The sequence below is a fragment of the Mustelus asterias genome, chromosome 4 (assembly GCF_964213995.1).
Source record: "Mustelus asterias chromosome 4, sMusAst1.hap1.1, whole genome shotgun sequence".
NCBI lineage: Eukaryota > Metazoa > Chordata > Chondrichthyes > Carcharhiniformes > Triakidae > Mustelus > Mustelus asterias.
In genome coordinates this window covers 77,242,470-77,269,141 of record NC_135804.1, presented here as the reverse complement: position 1 = coordinate 77,269,141, position 26,672 = coordinate 77,242,470, and the positions used below count along the sequence as shown (strand labels likewise).

The 26,672-nt window shown below is 47.2% G+C and overlaps 1 protein-coding gene across 1 annotated transcript in view; it reads left to right on the top strand.

Moving 5' to 3' along the window:
- Positions 1–26,672, top strand: part of LOC144493130 (glycine receptor subunit alpha-4-like) — a 71,571-nt gene that overhangs the window by 11,235 nt on the left and 33,664 nt on the right. The window contains exon 2 of the mRNA XM_078212033.1: positions 25,924–26,057. Within this exon, the coding sequence (XP_078068159.1) occupies positions 25,924–26,057 (134 nt within the window). The remainder of the gene's footprint in view (positions 1–25,923; positions 26,058–26,672) is intronic.

The following is a 26,672-nucleotide window of genomic DNA, read 5'->3' as shown; positions in this document are numbered from 1 at the left end:
TAGAGAGATCATTACCCCTAATCAAGGTATGCACGGTGTCAAAATGGTGTCAAGGAGAATTTTCCCCCACAGAACAAAATAGTGGGGTTACATGTAGTGCGATATGAACCCCAGATCACGATTAAGGCCATCCTCATGAGTGTGGAATTTGGCTATCAGTTTCTGCTCAGCGATTCTGCATTGTTGTGTGTCTCCAAAGTTATCTTGGAGAACGCTTACTCAAAGATTGGAGGCTGAATGTCCTAGACCACTGAAGTATTCTCTGACTGGAAGGGAACACTCCTGCCTGGTGATTGTTACACGATGTCCATTCATCCGTCATTGTAGTGCCTGCATGGTTTTGCCGATGTACCATGCTCCAGGGCATCCTTTCCTGCAATGTATGACGTAGACTACGTTAGCCGAGTCGCATGAGTATGTACCGTGCACCTGGTGGGTGGTGTTCCTCCATGTGATGGTGGCATCTGTGTCGATGATCAGGCATGTCCTGCAGAGGTTACCATAGCAGGGCTATGTGGTGTCGTGGTTGCTGTTCCCCTGAGGGCTGGGTAGCTTGCTGTGAACAATGGTCTGTTTGAGGTTAACCGACTGTTTGGGAGTCGAGTAATGGAAGTGCAGGGAATGGCCTTGGCGAGATGTTCATCATCATTGATGACATGCTGAAGGCTGCAAAGGACCTGAAGTAGTTTCTCCGTTCCGGGGAAGTACTGGACGACGAAGGGTACTCTGTTGGTCATGTCCCATGTTTGTCTCCTGAGGAGAGCGTTGCGGTCTTTCACTGTAGCACTTCGGAACTATCGATTGATGAGTTGTACATCGTATCAATTAGTTAACTTCTGTTAGGTATCAATGTTTCAGCTTGGACCATTTTCCTGCGTTCTCCTGTTGAACATATCTCGCTCTCTCAAAAGGAGTGTTCTTGCATGGTTGGCAGCACTCTGAAAAGTTTATTAGCACTAGGCAGCATCTTGTCTCTACCTCCATCTTCAGCCCAGTCCACCCATGTTGAATAGACATCAGCTGGTCAGGTACCTTCACCAGAGCCAGGTTTCACAGGCTCACTCGATTAGGCTTCATTTTTTCTGCAGCTTTTGTGTTGTGGATGTTGAGAGCTGGCGATGGTATGGACACACCACCCAACTCAGGACCTCTTGCACAGGCTTTCGTTTTCATTTGATTTTAGAAAACAACGCCAGCTTCTAAAACATCCACCAAAGTAGTGAAAGTTGTTTGAACAATCAGTCATACAGTTGTCACAATGTACCTCTTTAAACAATAGCTGTGATTTGTTAGAAAATGTAACAGCAGTGAATCTGCAGGAGTTGTGGCAGTTCCATAACTGCTGCCTCACTAGAGAGAGAAGACAGAGAGATCTTCTGAAGAATATGGCAGTTACCCATGAAGCCACACTTACTGACAATATTTACTCAGCATCATAGGGAGAGGAAGGAAAAGAGGGGGGAAGAGGACATTATGTTTTTGAAAACTTTGCTGCAGATATTTTTCTCATGATCAGCATCTTAAGAGTCCTGTTTGCCTTGGACCCATCTGTGCCTTTCCTTGTCTGTCAAGTTGAGGAATTCTTAATAATTTCCAGTGATTGACCTAATGCTTTCTGTCCAAGTTTAGCAGGTAATAAGGAAGGCAAATGAAATGTTGGCCTTTATTTCAAAGAGAATGGAATATTAAAAAAGGGAATTCTTAGAATCATACTGTGCAGAAGAGGCCCTTTGGCCCATCAAGTCTGCACCAACATGCGAGAAATACCTGAACTCCCATGCAATCCCATTTAGCAGCATTTGGCCCATAGCCTTGAATGTTATGACGTGCCAAGTGCACATCCAGGTACTTTTTAAATGATATGGGGGAAGTCACCTCTACCTTCCTCCCAGGCAGCGCATTCCAGACCGTCACCACCCTCTGGGTAAAAAGGATTTCCCTCACATCCCCTCCTAAACCTCCTGCACCTCACCTTGAACATGTGTCTCCTCGTGGCTGACCCTTCAACCAAGGGGAACAGCTGCTCCTTATCCACTCTGTCCATGTCCCTCATAATCTTGTACATCTTGACCAGGTCACCCCTCAGTCTTCTCTGCTCCAACGAAAACAACCCAAACCTATCCAACCTCTCTTCAAAACTTAAATGTTCCACCCAAAGCAGGATCCTGGTGAACCTCCTCTTCACTCATTCCAGTGCCATCACATCCTTCCAATAATGTGGCGACCAGAACTAGTGTCAGTGCAGAGCTGTAGCCTCACCAAATTTCTATACAACTCCAACAGGACTTCCCTGCTTTTGTAATCAATGCCTTGATTGATAAAGGCAAGTGCTCCATATTCCTTTCTCACCACCCTACTAACATGCCCTTCTGTCTTAAGAGATCCATGGACAAACACACCAAGATCCCTTTGTTCCACAGAAGTGTCATGGGTTCATTGAATACTTCCATGTCAAATTACTCCTTCCAAAGTGTGTCATCTCATACTTTTCAAGGTTAAATTCCATCTGCCATGTATCTGCCTATTTGACTATTCCATCTATATCTTCTTGTAGCCCAAGACACTCAGCCTCACTGTTAATGACCTGGCCAATCTTTGTGTCATCTGCAACTCACTAATCATTTCCCCCACATAGTCATTTATATAAATGACAAATAATAGGGGACCCTGTGGTACGCCACTAGACATTGGCTTCCAGTCACTAAAGCAGCCTTTTGTCATAATTCTCTGTCTCTTACAACTGAGCCAATTTTGAATCCACTGTATCAAATTACCCTGTCTCCCATGTGCATTTAATGGCCGAGATTCTACCAAAAGAATTCGAAGTGTTGAATTCACGTGAAAACAGGAATAAACCATGCTGGTTTTTTCAGTGGGAGTTCAAAGAAGAATCTCACACACTCTGCGCACTGCTGAGCGCACTAGTGTGGATCATGCTGTTGAAGTGGAAACTTTCCTGCTTCTTGACTGTGATAGAAAAACTCAACAAAGTTCATTCCGACAAAACAGCTAGTATTTATTTACGAAAGACTGCATACAGTTTTGGCTGAAAACTTGAGTTCAGAGAGCAGTTGGTACAACTTGCTAATTCCTCCTCAAGTCCGCAATTACACAAAGAATCAGTTCAGTATTTATACATAATCATTATCAGTTTGCGTGACCAGAGCATATTCAGGAATTTGATCAGTAATAGAATCATAAGCTCGGCACAACATCGTGGGCCGAAAGGCCTGTTCTGTGCTGTACTGTTCTATGTTCTATGTCATTAATCATGTCACAACCTTCTGACCTCCGCGAACTCTTTGTCTCATCATTCATACCCTTATCTTGTCCTTTGATGTAACAGAAGAAGGTCTGTGACTCCTTCATCCCTGACCTTATCTTGTCTCAATCATACAGCCCTACGTTTATGAGGAGTCAATCTTATCAGGCCTTCCCGAGGTCAGGCATAGCTTGACCTTCTCTGGTCTTATTCATGTCTTAAGTTATGCGGAGTCAGCCTTATTAAGTCTTACAGGGGTCTGGCATTTTGAAATAGCTTTGGTCAGCCGTTCTTATATTGTACCAAATAGTTGACCAATTTTCCCATCATGCTATTCCTTAGTTTGTACAACTTCACAATTGCTGAAGTAGTGGGAGCCTATTCCCACTAGAGAAGCCGGCAGCATAGTGCTGAGCTGGCCACTGCGCATGAGCTGATCTGTCAGCGCCGAGATCAGTGCATGTGCAATGGCCCCTGTCTGCTGGCCTACTGATTGCTGGCCAGCCCCGCAACCTCTGCATCACCAGCTCTCTCACTCCCCCAAAGCCCGATTGCTTGTTCCCCAAGCATGCCTGGGTCCAGCTGCCCCTACCTCCCCCTTCCAGGCCCGCTCCGATCTCTAGCATCATTCCCCCCTCCCCCCACAACAATAACCATGCAACAGATGCAACACTGGTGCATTGTAGCACAAGATGGGAATGGTATGGTGTAAGAATATTGGCTTAATGAATCAAGAGAGAATCGAGAGTGATTCTGGGTTGAGAGTGACTCCGGGTCAGCGAGTGGGGTGTGGCCCCAGGTGGATGGGTGGGTGAGTGGCCCCGGGTGAGCAAGTGGGGAGTGACTTGCCTGCAATGCGAGTTTATGTTTCTTTACATGTGGAGTCTAAAACTGCTCACCACATTCCAGATATTGTCTCACCAAACCCCTCTACAACTCTCGTGAGAATATGAACAGTAGGATGCTCGAAAATACATAAGGTCAGAGGGACCTTGAGGTGTGTGTCCAAACATCCCTGAAGGCAGCAGGCCTGGTAGATAATGATACTTGTTTTTATTTGTCATGACAGAGAATACAAGAGCAGAGAAGTTATGATGGAGCTGCATAAAATGCTGATTAGGCCACAGCTAGAGTACTGTGTGCAGTTCTGGTCATCACATTATCAGAAGGATGTGATTGCAGGGGGTGCAGAGGAGATTCATCAGGATGCTGACTGGGATGGAACACTTAAATTATGAAGAAGGTTGTTTTTGTTGGAACAGGGAAGACAGGGGCGATCTGATCGAGGTGTACAAGATTATGAGGGGCATGGATAGAGTGGATAGGAAGAAACCTTTTCTCATAGTAGAGCAGTCAATAAGCAGGGGACATAGATTTAATGTAAGGAGCAGGAGATTTAGAGGGGATTTGAGGAAAAAACTTTTCACCCAGAGGGTGGTGGGCATCTGGAACTCACTGCCTGAAAGGGTGGTTGAGGTGGGACCTTGATGCGCGTCAATTGAACACGAGGCACGAAGCTTCGGTAACAGAAGGCTTTTATTGTCTAACAATGGAACTTAATAGAACGTTAACACACTATCCCAGACTGACGAGGTCCCGCCCGAGCAGGGGGTCTTATACCTCTCCCAGGAGGCGGAGCCCGACTGGGATGTGCCAAAACAGTAACAACCACAGGTATATCAAACCCACCCTAGCCCAACAACAACATTAGAACAATCCCACAGTGGGAACACCCGAGCCCAACAACAACATTAGAACAATCCCACAGTGGGAACCAACGATGGTTCACCACATTCACCCCTCCTTTGAGAACAAAGGCCGGCGGGGTACGAAAACAGACTAAAATGTCAACAGATTATAAGTTCAGACGGTCTGGAGGACCGCACCGTCGTTGTGACCTCCTCAATACCGGCGGTGACACCGGAGTAGGTGCTTGCGGTGGCGTTCTCCCCAAAACAGCATCCAGCTGTTCTCCCACGGACTCACAGGCCAGTTGACCCTGATGAAGCGGTAGTGCAGGGGATCCCGGTACATTCTGCGATGGCGCCGATCTCCGGGGCTCAGGCAAGCTGTGCATTGGAGTAAAACTGTTAAGCACTGGTCCCGGTGCTGTCCGTGCCACGTCCGGGGGAGAAATAAGGGATAAGGGATTTGTCACTGGGGGTATGGGAGCGACAGGAGTTGCTACGTCCCCTGCGGGCGCCAGGTCTCGGATCGAGACTGTGTCCTCTCGCCCGTCAGGATATGCCACATAGGCATACTGAGGGTTGGCGTGGAGGAGGTTGACCTGTTCGACCAAGGGGTCAGACTTGCGGGCCCTTACATGTCGCCGCAGAAGGGCGGGTCCTGGGTACGTCAACTAGGCTGGTAAAGATATCTCCGAGGACGACTTCCGAGGGAATGAGAACATCCTCTCGTGGGGAGTAGCATTGGTTGCCGTACACAGGAGGGAGCGAATGGAGTGAAGCGCATTAGGGAGGACTTCCTGCCAATGGGAGACTGGAAGGCCTTTGGACTTCAGCGCCAATAGGACAGCCTTCCAGACTGTAGCATTCTCTCTTTCCACCTGTCCATTGCCCCTAGGGTTGTAACTCGTGGTCCTACTAGAGGCAATCCCGTATGAGAGCAGGAATTGCCTCAAGTCATTACTCATGAACGACGAGCCCCTGTCGCTATGGATATAGCTGGGGTACCCGAACAGGGTGAAAAGATCACGGAATGCCTTGATCACCGTGGCAGTCGACGTGTCCGCGCAGGGGACAACAAACGGGAACCGGGAGTACTCATCTATTATGTTCAGAAAGTACACGTTCCGATCTGTTGAGGGAAGGGGGCCCTTAAAATCCACACTCAGCCTCTCGAAGGGGCGAGTGGCCTTGACCAAATGTGCCCGGTCAGGTCGGTAAAAGTGCGGTTTGCATTCCGCGCAAATCCGACAGCTCCTTGTCACCGACCTGACGTCCTCCACCGAGTAAGGCAGGTTGCGGGCTTTGACAAAGTGGTAGAGCCGAGTGACCCCAGGATGGCACAGGTCATTATGGAGGGCGTTCAAGCGATCCTCCTGCATAGTAGCACATGTTCCGCGCAAGAGGGCATCCGAGGGCTCATTGAGTTTCCCTGGACGATACATGATATCGTAGTTATAGGTGGAGAGTTCAATTCTCCACCGCAAGATCTTATCATTCTTGATCTTGCCCCTCTGCGTGTTGTTGAACATGAACGCCACGGACCGCTGGTCCGTGATCAGGGTGAACCGCTTCCCCGCCAGGTAATGGCGCCAGTGTCTGACGGCCTCCACAATGGCCTGGGCCTCCTTTTCCACCGCTGAATGCCGAATTTCGGGGCCTTGGAGGGTGCGGGAAAAAAACGCGACGGGCCTGCCCGCCTGGTTTAGTGTGGCGGCCAGGGCGAAATCAGATGCATCGCTTTCCACCTGAAATGGGATGGATTCGTCTACCGCGTGCATCGTGGCTTTCGCGATGTCGTGTTTCAATTCCTTGAAGGCCAATTGGGCCCCTGGCATGAGTGGAAAAGTCGTGGACTTAATAAGCGGACGGGCTTTGTCCGCGTAGTTGGGGACCCACTGCGCATAATAGGAGAAAAAGCCTAGGCATCTTCTCAGTGCTTTTGCGCTAGCGGGCAAGGGAAGTTCAGCAAGGGGGCGCATACGGTCTGGATCAGGGCCAATTACCCCGTTTTCCACCACGTATCCCAGGATGGCTAACCGGCGCGTACGGAATACACACTTCTCCCTGTTGTAGGTCAAATTCAGGCGAGATGCAGTGCGTAAAAAGTTTTGGAGATTTGTGTCATGGTCCTGCTGATCATGGCCGCAGATGGTGACATTATCCAGGTACGGGAAGGTAGCCCGCAGCCTGTTCTGGTCCACCATTCGGTCCATAGCACGCTGGAAGACCGAGACCCCATTGGTGACACCAAATGGAACCCTTTTCTTGAGACGGATGTATGAAGACCCTACCCCTGCCACAAACGCATCTCGGGCGAGGTCATACATGTACTGCTCAGCCGACACCGCTTTGCAGTCACAGCCCCTGGCAAGCTGCAAGAGCTCATTGGCGTAATACTCCATGGTTTCGCCCGACTGCCGACGTCGTGTAGCGAGGAGGTAACGAGCGTGGATCTCGTTGGGAGGTTTCGTGTCGCGCTTTTTTAAAAGCTCGAGTGCCCTCGGGTAAGTGGTGGCCGCACGGATCGCGAGGTAGACTGTGTCGCTTACCCTCGCATGGAGGACCCGGAGTCTGTCATCATCTGTGGTGACTGCTGCGGAGGCTGCCAGGTAGTCTTCAAAACACTTCAGCCAGTGGTCGAAGGTGTTAGAAGCGCCCACCGCACGTGGATCTAGCGTCAGACGTTCTGGCTTTAGGATTTGCTCCATACTCTCCTTTCTTTTTCCCTTCCGTCGAGAGCTTAATGTTAGACAATAAAATTGATGCGCGTCAATTGAACACGAGGCACGAAGCTTCGGTAACAGAAGGCTTTTATTGTCTAACAATGGAACTTAATAGAACGTTAACACACTATCCCAGACTGACGAGGTCCCGCCCGAGCAGGGGGTCTTATACCTCTCCCAGGAGGCGGAGCCCGACTGGGATGTGCCAAAACAGTAACAACCACAGGTGTATCAAACCCACCCTAGCCCAACAACAACGTTAGAACAATCCCACAGTGGGAACACCCGAGCCCAACAACAACATTAGAACAATCCCACAGTGGGAACCAACGATGGTTCACCACAGACCTCACAATATTTAAGAAGCATTTAGGTGTATTTCGGGGGAGTGGGGGTGTCGGGAGCAGGTGGGGGGGGGGGGGGGGGGGGGGCGGTGGCGGGTGCGCGGTAGTGGAGGGGTTTGGTGGATGCAGAGGCCTCCTCTGAAAGCCCCCTTTTGACTGAGGACGCTCTCCCCTCACAGACTGGATACCTCCAGACCTGTTTCCTCTCCCTGGTCTATACCCCTGATTTCCCAGTCGGTCTCCTTGCAGCCTTCCAGTGCATCTGCTCCCCAAGACTCCTGCCACTTACCTTCACACTGCCACTTACCTTCGCACTGCCTCCCTGTTCTTAGTTCCAGCAAGATGTCTAACAACACCAGGTTAAAGTCCAACAGGTTTATTTGGTAGCAAAAGCCACTAGCTTTCGGAACAGGCTGTCCTCTCAGGGAACAAACAGGGAACAAAGACACAAACTCAATTTACCTGAATAATGATTGCCTTTGCAGGTAATCAAGTCTTAAAGGTACAGACAATGTGAGTGAAGGGAACATGAAGCACAGGTTAAAGAGATGTGTATTGTCTCCAGACAGGACAGCTAGTGAGATTTTGCACATCCAGGCAGGTTGTGGGGGTTACAGATAGTGTGACATGTGGTGGACCTCAGTTGTGCCTTTGTCCTATATGGACCACCGTTGTGTGTGTTTGTCATACCTGGACACATCCCCTTCCAGTTTGGTTCCTCCCCTCGGCACCTAGTATAAAGGTGGCTGTCTCCTCCCCCTTGTTCTGTCCAGGTCGGTTATTTGTTGGGATCTGCTCCTGATTCTGTTGTGAATAAAAGCCTACACTTGTATTGGCACACAGGTAGTCTTTCGCCTTATTGATAGCGCATCAATTTTATTCACAACAGTTGACCAGCATGGAGCAGTTTCTAAAACCCGACAAGTTAGCATTAGACCCTCAAGAGGTTGGAGCCTCTGATAAATTCGACCATTGGCTGGACTGCTTCGAAGCATTCATCGACTCCGCTACGGCCATCGACACCGACGACGCTAAACTCCACGTGCTCCGCGCCCGGGTAAGCGAAGCTGTCTATGGAATCTTCTGGGACGCTGCTACATACACGGACGCTATCGAACTCCTAAAAGGGCAGTTCCGAAAGAGCCCTAACGTGGTTTACGCCAGACATCTCCTAACTACCCGCAAGCAGCAGCCAGGAGAATCGTGCGCCCAATTTCTGCGCACCCTGCGGGTCCTAGCTCGAGCTTGTGACTGTAAGGCTGTTACAGCAGCTCAGAACACGGAGGACCTGATCCGCGACGCCTACGTTGCGGGCATTGAGTCTACATACATCCGGCAGCGCCTGCTGGAACAAGAGGACCTAGATCTCCGAAGAACAGTCACGATGGCTGAAACGCTAGAAGCGGCCTCTCACAATCTCGGGTCTTACCCTGCATCCCGTTCTATCGACAGTTCCACCGCTACGGCTGTTCCGGCGGGGCCCAAATGTTACTTTTGCGGCCTACCCAAGCACCCTCGGCGTCGCTGCCCGGCGAAGGACGTGATTTGCTCCAGATGCGGTAAGCTAGGCCACTTCGCTAAAGTCTGCCGGGCAAAGCCGCTTCCGAAGCCTCGTGGCGCCACGTGTGTTCCGCGGGCACAGCCATCTTTAAGGCAGGCGGTGGCTGCGCACGAATCGCCATCTTTAATGCGGTCACCGAAAGTGCGGGTATCGCCATCTTTGATGCGGTCACCGGAAGCGCGGGAATCGCCATCTTTGAGACTGGCATCAAGACGCACTGAGCAGGAAGCTTTATCCGCGACGTCATCAGACGGGGACGAAGACGGATTCTTCTTGGATTCGACGGTGGCATCGATTTGCCTGGACCAGTCGCAGCCTCATCAACTCTCCAAGTCAATAATGGAGATCAAGGTAAATGGTCATGCAGAAAACTGCCTGTCCGACTGTGGGAGCACGGAAAGTTTTATACACCCTCACACAGTGCGGAGGAGGCCCGTCGGGCCTTCGACGACATCAAAGCGGACATCGCGAAGGCCGCGATGCATGCTGTGGACGAATCCATCCCATTCCAAGTGGAAAGTGATGCGTCTGACTTTGCCCTAGCCGCCACCCTTAACCAGAGGGGCCGTCCGGTGGCCTTCTTTTCCCGGACCTTACAAGGCCCTGAGATTCAACACTCCTCGGTCGAGAAGGAGGCCCAGGCCATCGTGGAAGCCGTCCGGCACTGGCGCCATTATCTTGCGGGCCAATAATTCACCTTAATTACGGACCAGCGGTCAGTTGCCTTCCTGTTTAACACCAGGCAAAAGGGCAAGATTAAGAATGACAAGATCTTGCAGTGGAGGATTGAGCTCTCCACCTACAGATATGACATCATGTACCGGCCCGGGAAGCTCAATGAGCCCCCAGATGCCCTGTCCCGTGGATCATGTGCCAGCGCCCAACTAGACCAGCTACAGTCCCTCCATAACGACCTCTGTCATCCGGGTGTCACCAGAGTTTTCCACTTTGTCAAGTCCCGTAACCTGCCCTACTCCCTCGAGGAAGTTCAGACGATTACCAGGGCAATGCAGGGTCTGCGCTGAGTGCAAACCGCAGTTCTACCGGTCAGGTCGGGCGCACCTTGTAAAGGCCACTCGTGCGTTTGAGCGCCTTAGCATTGACTTTAAAGGCCCCCTCCCCTCCTCTAACCGCAATGTTTATTTCCTGAATATCATTGATGAATACTCGCGTTTCCCTTTTGCCTTCCCCTGCTCGGACATGACCACGGCTACAGTGATTCGGACCCTGAACAAGCTCTTCACCCTGTTCGGCTTCCCAGCCTATGTCCATAGCGATCGTGGGTCCTCTTTCATGAGTGACGAGCTGAGGCAGTACCTACTTGCCAAAGGCGTTGCCTCCAGCCGCACCACTAGCTATAACCCCAGGGGAAATGGTCAAGTAGAGCGGGAGAACGCAACCGTCTGGAAGGCCGTTCTATTAGCGCTACGGTCTAGGGGCCTTCCAGTCAGCTGTTGGCAAGATGTCCTTCCAGACGCATAACATTCCATTAGGTCACTCTTGTGCACAGCAACCAATTCGACCCCTCACGAGCAGATGTTTTAGTTTCCCAGGAAGTCCTCCTCAGGTACTTCGCTCCCGGATTGGCTGATGTCCCCGGGGCCCGTCCTGCTTCAGAAGCATGTCCGGACCCATAAGGCAGATCCCTTGGTCGGGGAGGTCCAATTGCTCCACGCTAATCCTCAATACGCATATGTAGTGTACCCTGACGGGCGGGAGGACACGGTTTCTGTCTGTGACTTAGCACCCGCGGGTGCCCCTGAGGTCACCACGTCCTTCCGCCCCACGGTCCCTGGTGTTGTCCACTCGGAGATTGCTGCGCCTCTTCCTCCCTCAGTCCCTGTCTACAATGTAGTGCGCCCAGAGCCTGTTGCGGCCCCCCACCCCCTAGCTCCGGTTCCCACTGTTCCCCATACGCCACCAGGGCCACTGCTCACTCCTCTCGCCCCTGTGTACAGCTCGCTTGAGTCGCCGGAGCTGTCGCCACGCAGTACCCGACGACTGGACGGGACGACGGATCGGTCCGCTTCACACCATCTGGCGCCTTCTCTCGACGCTCACTGTACGGAGCCTGGGCCGACATCGCTCCCTGCTCGGACGACTCTGCGACCTGCACTACGACGATCGCGACGGCGGATCAAGCCACCAGTTCGTCTGGACTTGTAATATTGTTTCCGCTTCACCCCCGTGTTGTTTTTTTAAAGGAAGGGGTGAATGTGGTGGACCTCAATTGTGCCTTTGTCCTATATGGACCACCATTGTGTGTGTTTGTCATACCTGGACACATCCCCTTCCAGTTTGGTTCCTCCCCTCGGCACCTAGTATAAAGGTGGCTGTCTCCTCCCCCTTGTTCAGTCCAGGTCGGTTATTTGTTGGGATCTGCTCCTGATTCTGTTGTGAATAAAAGCCTACACTTGTATTGGCACACCGGTAGTCTTTCGCCTTATTGATAGCGCATCATGACATGAACCCAGTATCCCGGTTGAGGCTGTCCTCATGTGTGCGGAACCTGGCTATCAGTCCCAGCCACAGCATTGCAGTACCTCTTCCAGCCACTGCAGTGCAGTGCCTGGATTGGTCAGAGAGCTGTTGGCCAATCTGATTGTCCAAATGTGGGCATAAATTCCATCTGCTGCCAATCAACACTCAACTGAGCATAAAGTGGCAGCGGGCTTGTCGGATTCAGCAGTGATGTGTTCCCCGCCGTCACTCCAGATAGCAGGAGAACCCCTGCCATCTGAAAAATTCAGACCATAGATTAGATGGTGAAACATAGATAAAAGTAGCACTTCCAAAAAGTTATCTTCCCCAAAAGCCTTTATATACACACATGGAGACATCCTTTGAACCTTTATACCAGGAGGAACTTCTCCAAACCCCCCGATATAAACACATTGGTTCGAGCTGTTACAAATGGTCACAAAGGGCCATACTATCCCAGCACGGGGGCTATTCCACAAAAACACAATATCCTGACTATTCTGTATTCTAAATGATGTATTTTTTGAAAAGAAAAATTGGAAAGATATCGTAACAAACTGGAGTCATCTTAATCTGCTGAAAGGCATGCTGATGTGAAGGATTTACCACACATTGGCTCCAGATAGTACAAAACATCTTTCCATCCATATCAATTAGTTTAAAATCATTAATCAACTTAATTGGAATATTGCATATCACTCTTACGAGATGTAACTTTTGTTGATCTTAAGAAAATTAAAGAGAAAGGGGAGGGGTTTACACAAAGATGTCACATCACAGTGGTAATGAATGATGTAATTCAATTCAATAGACTATCAGATAAAAACCTCTTGTCAGGTAAGGTAGAGGTGTTGAACAGAAACCTTTAGATCAATGTTTCTTCATTTTTAAAGTTACAAAGCCAATGCTCAGAATGGACCACGTAAACCTAAATCTCAGGCTATTGAAGAGTGGAACACTTTTAATGTGAGCTCTAACAACAGCCCCAGAGTCTCCAGTTCATCAGATAGCTAAAACACTAAGTTAATACTTTACTTTAAATATTTAATGGATATACAACAGACCTTTAATCTGTAGCATTGTATTTTAAAGTCTCTTTTATTGGATTCTTTATTAGAACTAAGATTATATTTTCCAACTTTTTATGGTCTTTAACATTATGATGTACTGATCCACTTAAAATGTATTGCATGTTAAATGGTTCTTTAATAAATTTGCTCGTAAAGCATAATATCTCGCATGGTATACAACTTTAAGAGCCTCTCTTTTTTAAAGTGGGAAAATACAATTTTATTTTGAAGAGAGACCCCAGACCCTTATGATATCTGGGTAATTATAACCTGGCTGACAATTATTTAAAAGGCTATGCGGAAGAAGGAAATATTCCTTGATAGATATCTTCCTTGTGGGGCTGGGGGAGGGGGAGGGGGAGGGGGTGGGGGTGGTGTGCTCACTTACTCAGACCCAAAAACAAGTGGGAAGTAGCTATTTTGAACTCAAATGAGGGTGATCATTGGGGGAGTGCTCTCATCCTGGGGTAGCCCCCAGAAAGGGTTATAATCCATTCCAACCAACACTCTATCCATGGTAAAATATTACCGCCATTTTCAAAAGCCCATATCTTACCTATGAATTGCTTGCCTGATACGTAATGGAATTTTGGAAATGCAAGAATATTTTATCAACCCTACCAGTTACATCTTCAAAACAATTCCGATAAATTTCTCAAATGGGATTTCTCTTTTGTAAAACCATGCTGACTTGTTCTAATTGTATCATCATTTTCTAATTACATTGTTAACACTTCTTTAATAATAGATTCCACCATTTTCCCAAAAATGTTGTTTGGCTAACTGACCTGTAGTTCCTTGTTTCTCTCTCTCTCTCCCTCCTTTCTTGAAAAGCAGAGTAACACTTACCAACTTCCAATCTAATGGAACCATTCCCTAATCTAAGGAATTTTGGAAAATCATAGCTAGCACATGAGTTATCTCTTCATCTCTTCCACATTTTTTTAGAACATAGAACATAGAACATTACAGCGCAGTACAGGCCCTTCAGCCCTCGCTGTTGCGCCGACCAGTGAAACCAATCTAAAGCCCAAATAACCTACACTATTCCAATATCATCCATATGTTTATCCAATAACCATTTAACTGCTCTTAATGTTGGCGAGTCCACTACTGCTGCAGGCAGGGCATTCCACGCCCTTACTACTCTCTGAGTGAAGAACCTACCTCTAACATCTGTCCTATATCTCTCACCCCTCAATTTAAAGCTATGTCCCCTTGTGCCAGCTATCACCATCCGATGAAAGAGGCTCTCATTATCCACCCTATCTAATCCTCTGATCATCTTGTATACCTCTATTAAGTCACCTCTTAACCTTCATCTCTCCAATGAAAACAACCTCAAGTCCCTCAGCCTTTCCTCATAAGACTTTCCCACCATACCAGGCAACATCCTGGTAAATCTCCTCTGCACCCTTTCCAATGTTTCCGCATCCTTCCTATAATGCGGCGACCAGAACTGTACGCAATACTCCAAATGCGGCAGCACCAGAGTTTTGTACAGCTGCAACATGCTAAGGCTAAGGCTACTGGGGAGAATTTAAACTAGATAGGTTGGGGGGAGGGGAGCTAGAAGAGTTGACTAGGATCAAGGAACTAATTGATGGGGGGGAGGATGCAGGGGTAAGGGGAATTACAAAATTAATGGTAGAGGAGAGGGTGCAAGTGAATGAAGGCGGTAATTTAGATAAGGGAGTAGAGGGAGAGGGTGTTCGCGACTCATCAAAGCGGGTCCAGATAAAAGCTGGAATAAGGACACTTTGCCCGAATGCACGAAGCATTCGGAACAAGGTAAATGAGTTGATGGTGCAAATCAGCACGAGTGGGTACGATCTAGTGGCCATTACAGAAACGTGGCTGAAAGGTGACCAGGACTGGGAGATGAATATCCAGGGGTATCAGGCGTTTAGGAAGAATAGACAGGAAGGAAAAGGTGGTGGGGTCGCGCTATTAATAAGAGATAATATCAGGGTAGTACTGAGGGATGACATAGGCTCTGAGGAACAAAACGTGGAATCATTATGGGTAGAGATGAGGAATAGTAGAGGGAGAAAGACACTAGTAGGTGTGGTATATAGGCCCCCAAATAATAATGTTGAGGTAGGGAGGGCTATAAACAAGCAGATAAAAACGGAACGGCAATAATCATGGGGGACTTCAACATGCACATTGACTGGCAGACTCAAGTCGGTAAGGGTGGAATGGAGGAAGAGTTCTTAGAATGCTGTCGGGATAGTTTCCTTGAACAGCATGTTACGGAACCGACGAGGGAACGAGCTATTTTGGATCTGGTATTGTGTAACAAGGTAGGTAGAATTAAGGATCTTATTGTGAAGGACCCTCTTGGGTCTAGTGACCACAATATGGTCGAATTTCTGATTCAGATGGAAGAGGAGAAGGTTTGGTCCCAAACCAGTGTCCTCTGTTTGAACAGAGGGAAATATGATAGGATGAGGGATGAATTGGCTAAGGTAGACTGGGAGAGCAGGCTGGCAGGTAGGATAGCTGAGGAACAGTGGAGGATTTTTAAGGAGATCCTTTTCAGTTCTCAGCAAAAATATATTCCAGCAAAAAACAAGGATTGTAAGAAAAGGGAGAACCAGCCGTGGATAACGAAGGAAATAAAGGAGAGTATTAAAATAAAAACAGCTGCGTACAGAGTGGCCAAAAATAGTGGAGAAACAAGTGATTGGGAAAAATTTAAGAAACAACAAAGAGAGACTAAGAAAGCGATAAAGAAAGGAAGGATACACTATGAAGCTAGGCTAGTAATTAATATAAAAAATGATAGTAAAAGTTTTTATAAATATATAAAAAGGAATAGAGTGGCTAGAGTGAATGTTGGACCCTTGGAGGACGAGAGGGGGGAGTTAATAGTGGGAAATGAGGATATGGCTGAGTCTTTAAATAAGTTTTTTGTGTCGGTCTTCACGGTGGAGGACACAAATAGTTTGCCAAATATTAACGATAGAGGGTTGGCAGCAGGAGAAATACTTAATACAATTAATGTTACCAGAGAGGCAGTGCTGGGTAGACTAATGGGACTGAAGGTGGACAAGTCCCCGGGTCCGGATGGAATGCATCCCAGGGTATTGAAAGAAATGTCAGAGGTAATAGTGGATGCGTTAGTGATTATTTATCAAAACTCGTTGCATTCTGGGGTAGTGCCGGTTGATTGGAAAACGACTAATGTTACGCCGCTGTTTAAAAAAGGAAGGAGACAAAAGGCGGGTAACTATAGGCCGGTCAGCTTAACGTCTGTAGTAGGGAAAATGCTGGAATCCATTATTAAAGAGGAGATAGCAGGGCATCTGGATAGAAATGGTTCGATCAATCAGATGCAGCATGGATTCATGAGGGGAAAGTCGTGCTTGACGAACATGTTGGATTTTTATGAAGATGTGACTAGGGCGGTTGATGGAGGAGAACCGGTGGATGCGGTGTTTTTGGATTTCCAAAAGGCGTTTGATAAGGTGCCCCATAAAAGGCTGCTGAAGAAGATTAGGGCACACGGAGTTGGGGGTAGTGTGTTAAAGTAGATTGGGGACTGGCTATCTGACAGGAAGCAAAGAGTCGGAATAAATGGGTGTTTTTCCGGTTGGAGGAAGGTAACTAGTGGCGTGCCGCAGGGATCGGTACTCGGGCCGCAACTATTTACCATTTATATAGATGATCTGGAGGAGGAGACGGAGTGTAGGGTAACGAAGTTTGCAGACGACACAAAGATAAGTGGAAAAGTGAATCGTGTGAAGGACGGAGAAGATCTGCAGAGAGATTTGGACAGGCTGAGTGAGTGGGTGAGGATATGGCAAATGGAGTATAACGTTGATAAATGCGAGGTTATACACTTTGGAGGAAATAATAACAAATGGGATTACTATCTCAATGGAAACAAATTAAAACATGCTACCGTGCAAAGGGACCTGGGGGTCCTTGTGCATGAGACGCAAAAGCCCAGTCTGCAGGTACAACAGGTGATCAAGAAGGCAAAGGGGATGTTGGCCTATATTGCGAGGGGGATAGAATATAAAAGCAGGGATGTCTTGATGCACCTGTACAGGGCATTGGTGAGGCCGCAGCTGGAATACTGTGTGCAGTATTGGTCCCCTTATATGAGGAAGGATATATTGGCATTGGAGGGAGTGCAGAGAAGGTTCACCAGGTTGATACCGGAAATGAGGGGTTTGGATTATGAGGAGAGGTTGAGGAGATTGGGTTTGTACTCGTTGGAGTTTAGAAGGATGAGGGGGGATCTTATGGAGACTTATAAGATAATGCGGGGGCTGGATAGGGTGGAGGCGGAGAGATTCTTTCCACTTAGTAAGGAAGTTAAAACTAGAGGACACAGCCTCAAAATAAAGGGGGGTCGGTTTAAGACAGAGTTGAGGAGGAACTTCTTCTCCCAGAGGGTGGTGAATCTCTGGAATTCTCTGCCCACTGAGGTGGTGGAGGCTACCTCGCTGAATATGTTTAAAGCGCGGATGGATGGATTCCTGATCGGTAAGGGAATTAAGGGTTATGGGGATCAGGCGGGTAAGTGGTACTGATCCACGTCAGATCAGCCATGATCTTATTGAATGGCGGGGCAGGCTCGAGGGGCTAGATGGCCTACTCCTGCTCCTATTTCTTATGTTCTTATGACCTCCTGGCTCCGAAACTCAATCCCTCTACCAATAAAAGCTAACACTCCGTATGCTTTCTTAACAACCCTATCAACCTGGGTGCCAACTTCCAGGGATCTATGCACATGGACACCGAGATCTCTCTGCTCATCCACACTACCAAGTATCTTACCATTAGCCCAGTACTCTGTATTCCTGTTATTCCTTCCAAAGTGAATCACCTCACACTTTTCCACATTAAACTCCATTTGCCACCTCTCAGCCCAGCTCTGCAGCTTATCTATGTCCCTCTGTAACCTGCAACATCCTTCCGCACTGTCCACAACTCCACCGACTTTAGTGTCATCCGCAAATTTACTAACCCATCCTTCTAACGCTCTCATTCAGGTCATTTATAAAAATGACAAACAGCAGTGGCCCCAAAACAGATCCTTGCGGTACATCACTAGTAACTGAACTCCAGGATGAACATTTCCCATCAACCACCACCCTCTGTCTTCTTACAGCTAGCCAATTCCTGATCCAAACTGCTAAATCACGCTCAATCCCATGCGTCCGTATTTTCTGCAATAGCCTACCGAGGGGAACCTTATCAAACGCTTTACTGAAATCCACATACACCACATCAACTGCTTTACCCTCATCCATCTCTGTGGTCACCTGCTCAAAGAACTCAATAAGGTTGGTGAGGCACGACCTACCCTTCACAAAACAGTGTTGACTATCCCTAATCAAATTATTCCTTTCTAGATGATGATAAATCCTATCCCTTATAATCCTTTCCAAAACTTTGCCCACAACAGATGTAAGGCTCACTGGTCTATAATTACCAGGGTTGTCTCTACTCCCCTTCTTGAACAAGGGGACAACATTTGCTATTCTCCAGTCTTCTGGCACTGTTCCTGTAGACAATGACGACATAAAGATCAAAGCCAAAGGCTCTGCAATCTCCTCCCTAGCCTCCCAGAGAATCCTAGGATAAATCCCATCCGGCCCAGGGGACTTATCTATTTTCACACTTTCCAGAATTGCTAACACCTCCTCCTTATTAACCTTAATCCCATCTAGTCCAATAGCCTGTATCTCAGTATTCTCCTCGACAACACTGTCTTTTTCCTGCGTGAATACTGACGAAAAATATTCATTTAGCGCCTCTCCTATCTCTTCAGACTCCACACACAACTTCCCACTACTGTCCTTGACTGGCCCTAATCTTATCCTAATCATTACCAGGGCGGCACGGTAGCACAGTGGTTAGGGCGGCACGGTAGCACAGTGGTTAGGGCGGCACGGTAGCACAGTGGTTAGGGCGGCACAGTAGCACAGTAGTTAGCACTGCTGCTTCACAGCCCCAGGGTCCTGGGTTCGATTCCCGGCTCGGGTCACTGTCTGTGTGGAGTTTGCACATTCTCCTCGTGTCTGCGTGGGTTTCCTCCGGGTGCTCCGGTTTCCTCCCACAGTCCAAAGATGTGTGGGTTAGGTTGATTGGCCAGGTTAAAAATTGCCCCTTAGAGTCCTGAGATGCGTAGGTTAGAGGGATTAGCGGGTAAATATGTGGGGGTAGGGCCTGGGTGGGATTGTGGTCGGTGCAGACTCGATGGGCCGAGTGGCCTCCTTCTGCACTGTAGGGCTTCTATGATTTCTTTCTTTCTTTCTATGAATCTTTTATTCCTGACATATCTGTAGAAAGCTTTAGGGTTTTCCTTGATCCTACTTGCCAAAGACTTCTCATGTCCCCTCCTGGCTCTTCTTAACTCTCTCTTTAGGTCCTTCCTGGCTAACTTGTAACTCTCAAGCATCCTAACTGAGCCTTCACGTCTCATCTTTACATAAGTCTCCTTCTTCCTCTTCACAAGAGATTCAACTTCTTTAGTAAACCACGGTTCCCTCACTCGACCACTTCCTCCCTGCCTGCCAGGTACATACTTATCAAGGACACGCAGTAACTGTTCCTTGAACAAGCACCACATTTCAATTGTGCCCATCCCCTGCAGTTTCCTTCCCCGACCTATGCATCCTAAATCTCACCTAATCGCAACATAATTTCCTTTCCCCCAGCTATAACTCTTGCCCTTCGGTATATACCTATCCCTTTCCATCGCTAAAGTAAACGTAACCGAATTGTGGTCACTATCACCAAAGTGCTCACCCACCTCCAAATCTAACACCTGGTCTGGTTCATTACCCAGTACCAAATCCAATGTGGCCTCGCCTCTTGTTGGCCTATTCACATACTGTGTCAGGAAACCCTCCTGCACACATTGGACAAAAACTGACCCATCTAAAGTACTCGAACTATAGCTTTTCCAGTCAATATTTGTAAAGTTAACATCCCCCATAACAACTACCCTGTTACGTTCGCTCCTATCCAGAATCATCTTTGCAATCCTTTCCTCTACATCTCTGGAACTTTTCGGAGACTATAGAAAACTCCCAACAGGGTGACCTCTCCTTTCCTGTTTCTAACCTCAGCCCATACTACCTCAGTGGACGAATCCTCATCAAACGTCTTTTCTGCCACCGTAATCCTGTCCTTGACTAAGAATGCCACACCTCCCCCTCTTTTCCCTGCTCTTACTGAAACATCTAAACCCCGGAACCTGCAACAACCATTCCTGTCCCTGCTCTATCCATGTCTCCAAGACGGCCACAACATCTAAGTCCCAGGTACCAACCCATGCTGCAAGTTCACCCACCTTATTCCGAATGCTCCTGGCGTTGAAGTATACACACTTCAAACCACCTTCCTGCCTGCCGGTACACTCCTGCGACCTTGAAACCTCATCCATGACCTCACTACTCTCAACCTCCTGTACACTGGAGCAACAATTCAGGTTCCCATCCCTCTGCTGAATTAGTTTAAACCCTCCCGAAGAGCATTAGCAAATTTCCCCCTCCAGGATATTGGTACCCCTCTGGTACAGGTGTAGACCATCCCGTTTGTAGAGGTCCCACCTACCCCAGAATGAGCCCCAATTGTCCAGGTATCTTAATCCCGCCCTCCTGCACCATCCCTGTAGCCACGTGTTCAATTGCTCTCTCTCCCTATTCCTCTGCTCACTAGCACGTGGCACCGGTAACAAACCAGAGATAACAACTCTGTTTGTTCTAGCCCTAAGCTTCCACCCTAACTCCCTGAATTTCTGCCTTACATCCCCATCCCTTTTCCTACCTATGTCTTGGGTGCCTATGTGACCCACGACTTGGGGCTGGTCCCCCTCCCTCTTAAGGATCCCAAAAACATGATCCGAGACAGCACAGACCCTGCCACCTGGGAGGCAACACACCAACTGCGAGTCTCTCTCGTTCCCACAGAATCTCCTATCTGTCCCCCTAACTATGGAGTCCCCAATAACTAATGCTCTACTTCTCTCCCCCTTCCCTTCTGAGCAACAAGGACAGAGTCTGTGCCAGAGACCTGTACCCCATGGCTTACCCCTGTTAAGTCCCCCCCCCCAACAGTATCCAAAATGGAATACTTGTTATACAGAGGAACAGGGGATCCAGGGGATCGCTGCTCTGACTGCTTCTTACCCCTTCTAGCCATCACCCACGTATCATAATTTCTAGAAGTAGCTACCTCCCTGTAACTTCTATCTATAGCTGCCTCTGCCTCCCGAATGATCCTGAGTTCATCCAGTTCCAGCTCCAGATCCCTAACACGGTCTTCAAGGAGCTGGAATTGGATGCACTTCCTGCAGGCGTGCTCAGCCGGGACACTAATGGTGTCCCTCACCTCAAACATCCCACAGGAGGAACATTGCACTGCCTGCACTGACATCCCTACTACTTCCCTTACTAAGAAACGAAAGAGAGAGAAAAAAAAGCTTACCTGCTCTCAATCCGAGTCTTTTTTTTAAGATTAGGGGAGGGGGGAGGGTGGGAGACTCTACACGTGAAGTGTCTCGGGTTTCCTCCCTGTTCAAATTTATTGGGCAAAAAACCTTCCCAGGCCTCTCCGCTGCCTACTTCCGGTTTCCTGTTTCCTGCTGCACTGGAAAAAAAACAAGAAAAAGTAAGGTAAAAAATCAAACTCTCTTACCCTCAGCTCTCCTCACATGAATCACTCCCTCTCTGCTTGCTCTGGTCGAACAATGAGGTCGATACCTCAAAGGTAAGTACCTTTTTTAAAAAAAACCTTCCCAGGCCTCTCCGCGGCCTACTTCCGGTTTCCTGTTTCCTGCTGCACTGGAAAAAAGAAGAGAAAAAGTAAGGTAAAAAATCAAACTCTCTTACCCTCAGCTCTCCTCACACGAATTGCTCCCTTTCTGCTTGCTCCGGTCGAACAATGAGGTCGATACCTCTAAGGTAAGTACCTTTTAAAAAGCTCCGATGTTACTATCTATTTCTGGTGTGAAACTTGTCTTCTACTATGAAGGCAGACACAAAATATGTGTTCAATGCCTTTGCCATTTCCTCATTCCCCATGATAATTTCCCCTGTCTCTGCTTCTAAAGCACCAACATTTGCTTTAATGTTACAGATAGAATGGGGTCAGTTCAAACTGCACTATTTTCCTTTTACAACCTATCTGAAAACAGAAGGTGTTTTGAATTAGTTTGTTTTATCGACTAAGTGGTAGCGTATTTTCCCAATAATTTTTTTGTGATCAAATTTCATTAACAATCCACAGAAAATTTGAGTTAGGATTAACTCAGAAAGTTAGTTTATTTCACACTTTCAAAACCTGTGAAAGGTGTATCTGCAATGCCCCACTCCACATTGACATGGTGAAGGGGGTGGGGTTGGGGGGAAGGAAAGGAGGCTTACATCACACAGACCACAGAAAAACTGAATATTGGTTCACATGAGTTTGAGACCCAAAATCAGAGTCCAATGAAGAATTCTTTCACATGGGCATTTTAACTTTGGTTGGCTGGCTGGAGACCGGGGTTGTGAGATTTACTTTTCAGGTGGTGTTGATGTCGCAAGGTGGAGGAGACATGCAGAGATTGAGTCAATTCTGTAAGTGATGGTACAAAATCTTCCAGCAGTCATATTTTGGGCCGATTGTCCTGTCTAGATAAAATCAGTTTGTTTACAACTCGCCACTTGGATGTTAAAACAGCAAACTGCCTGTTCACCTCAAAAGGTAATGTTAAACAGTTCAAAAGGCTGGAGTCTTCAATCACGTAACCTTCCTTCTCCACAATGACTTCAAAAAAGGATGATTATCCAATGTCTGAAATTTGCCTTGTTTTCAGGACTGATAATGTCTCAGCCATTATGGATTGAAAGAGATGAATTTCTGTCAAGGGTTTGGCATTTGGGAAGCCATTCTCTCCATAACCCCACAGACTCTGCCAGCAAGATTAGCTTATAAAATGCAAACATTAATTCCTTTTGAAATTTGTCTCACCAGTTCCAGGTTGTTTGCATCACCTTGGGCAGAACAAGGTGTGACATTCGGATAACTCCCGGTCAGAGGGGCAAACATCTTAATTGTCGATGTTCAGCAGAAAAATCCCATTAAAAAATTATAAATAGCAATAATGATAATGTTTTACAATATATACAGCATGTAGTTTCTGTTCTGTGTTGGTGAAACCAAACATTAACTATTCTCTTCCTTTTTGCTCGCCCAATCTGTTTTTTATATTCTTGGCTAGTTTATTCTCAAGTTCTATTTTTTTCTCTTTTTCATCAACATTTTGGTTTTTTGCAACATTGTAAGCCTCTTTTAATCTAATACTATACTTAACTTCCTGAGTGAGCCACAGCTAGGTTTTTCTTGCTGAGTTTTTGATTTCAATGAAATTAATTTCTGTTGAACGTTTTGAATTGTTTCTGTCAGTGTTTTCCACTTTTCACTTACCTCCATATCTTTTAATCTATTTACCCAGTTAACCTTAGCTAGTTCTCCTGTCATACTTATGTAATTGCCTTTGTTTAAGTTTAAAATTCTTGGTTCTGATTGGAGTCTGTCACTTTCAATTTAACAAAGAATTCAGTTATATTATGATCACTATTTTGGGCGGCACGGTAGCACAGTGGTTAACACTGCTGCTTCACAGCTCCAGGGACCTGGGTTCGATTCCTGGCTTGGGTCACTGTCTGTGTGGAGTTTGCACATTCTCCTCGTGTCTGCGTGGGTTTCCTCCGGGTGCTCCGGTTTCCTCCCACAGTCCAAAGTTGTGCGGGTTAGGTTGATTGGCCATGCTAAAAAAAAATTGCCCCTTAGTGTCCTGAGATACGTAGGGTAGAGGGATTAGTGGGTAAAATATATAGGGATAGGGCCTGGGTGGGATTGTGGTCGGTGCAGACTCAATGGGCCAAATGGCCTCTTTCAGTACTGTAGGGTTTCTATGAATTTCCCAGTGACCTTTTATGATGACATTACTAATTATCCTTGCTTCATTACACAACACTAAATCTAATTGGTTCTAAAACACATTGATCCAAGAAACTGTCATGGAAACATTCTACAAACTTCTCTTTTAGACCACTCTTGTCAATTTGATTGTCCCAATATATGAAGATTAAAGCCACTCCACAATTATTACATTGCCTTTTTTACAGCCCCAATAATTTCTTCCATTTTCAATACTGTGCCTAAAACTCCCACCAGTGTTTTCTGACTCTTACTATTTCTAATTTTGATCCATACTACTTCCTGATGTTCTAATGCTCGATCCCTTCTCACAAAAGTCCTTCTTTACTACCAGAGCTACCCCACCTCTTTTGGTATTCTTTCTCTCTTTAGTAAACCTCTTCTTCCCACACCACTCTTTGAACCATGTGCTTGGTTCTCTAATCTGTTTGATGCTATGTCAACTGGCACGTGGCTCAGGTAACAATCCAAAGATGATTGATTGCCTTTGATGTTCAGCTTTTTAATTTGGTACCTAACTCCTCGAATTCTCTTAGCAGAGCCACTCGTGGTGCTACATATGGGGTCAAACGGAATCCTCCCCCTCCCTTTCCACTTTCCTCTCAAGCCAAGAGGTGATTTCCTTAACCATGGCACTAGACAGATAATGCAATGACTGGAGCTTCAGGTCACTACTGCAGCAGAAGTATCTATCTCCCTGGCTCTACTGTCTCCAGTCACTACCTTTTCCCTCTTTGTTTCTGCCTACTCCACCCACACACCCCAACCCGCTCCCCCCTTCCCCCCAGCACACCACCCTCCTTCCCACTTGAATAGCATCCTTCACCATGGTCCATTGTGCAGCCTGCTCATCCACCTTTCAGTCCTTCTCCTCATTCATGTACGCAGCAAGCATCTCGGACCTGTTCATCAAAGTCAGGGGCTGATGTTCCTCCCTTACTACATGCTGATTCCCTATACTTGCCTGAACTGGAATCACAACTTCCTGCTCCTGACCATTGACCAACTTCTGCCTAACCTAAAGATGTGACTGCCCCAAATGGAACAAATTGTACAGGTAATCCTGCCCCTCTTTGATGCCTTGCAATGTCCAAAACTCAGACTCCAGCTCAGAAACTGAGCCAAAGTTGCCCACCAAGGCCCTAACCCTATAACCCCATGTATTTACCCTGCTAATCCCCCTGGCATTAAGGGTTAATTTAGCATGACCAATCAACCTAACTTGCACATCTTTGGACTGTGGGAGGAAACCGGAGCACCCAGAGGAAATCCACGCAGACACGGGGAGAGCATAGAAACTCCACATAGACAGTCACCCAAGGCTGGAATTGAACCCGGGTTCCTGGCGCTGTGAGGCAGCAGTTCTAATCACTTTGACTCATTGGTGGCAATGTGTTAATAATTTACACAGATAAAGTGATGATAGTCGTAGTCACTCAGCTTAGATACAAGGAAGAAAGCTTACCAACTACTGGAGGCTGAAAAGAAAAGTCGGCAAAGCCACACCTCATTTCCTGTCTGCACTGGATTCCCACTTGAACCAAATTCACAACAATTCACTTTGTATATGTCTCACTCCAGCATAGTCTCCTCTCCAAGCAATCCCTTACTTCATGTTGGTGACTGGAGAGAGGCTCTGGGTTCGCTCTTGGTTATAATGTATCCCACAGGAGTCTGGTTCAGCTCCTTTTCCTCACCCTGTGGAAAAATGGACATGTTATAAAGATAGCACTGTAAACATAACATTATCCCAATTTTGAAGCAGTGGAGAGTAATCAGCCTCAGGAGGATAAAGCTTTAGTACCAAGTACTCAGTCAGTTTGTATTGTTCTATCTCACAGACCAGTGTCATCCAAGGAGACGGAGACAAAGTCCACCGGGAGAACATCATTGCCATCATCACCATCTGATTTCCTCGACAAACTAATGGGGAAAACCTCAGGCTATGACGCTCGAATCCGGCCAAATTTTAAAGGTACAGCTGCCCCACGTCCATCCTCTCCAACTTGTGATTTTTCTAAGAGCTCAGGTTGAACCATCTTACCCCAAACAGGCCTAGTCTTTACCCCTTTGGAAAATGTGAGTAGCCAGAAGATGAGACTGTTTTGTGAAATGATAGAATCCCAGTGTGTCCTTGCATAGAATGTAGTAACTGAAGGTTAGGATTTCTTCTTCAGAATGTAGATTGTGGGACGATCAATTAAAACCTTGAAAATATTTGGCAGGATAAATAGAGAAAAACTATCCACTGGTGTTGGGATCCAGAAAATGGGACATAATCTTAAAATTCTAGTCACTCTGTGATTGAAGATGCACCAAATCTCTCCCTATGACAAACTGTAGAATTATAGAATGGCTACAGTGCAAAAGGAGGCCATTAAGCCTATTTTGTTTTTGCTAGCTCCCAAAAAGAGCACTCACCTTGACTTGTTCCCTGCCCTTTTCCCTGTATTTCTTTTTCTCATAATTTCTTATCCAATTCCAAATAGAATCTATGATTCTATGATTCAATTCCCTTTTGAAAGCCACGATTAAATCAGCCTCCACCACACTCTCAGACAGTGTATCTCAGATCCTAACCACTCACTGT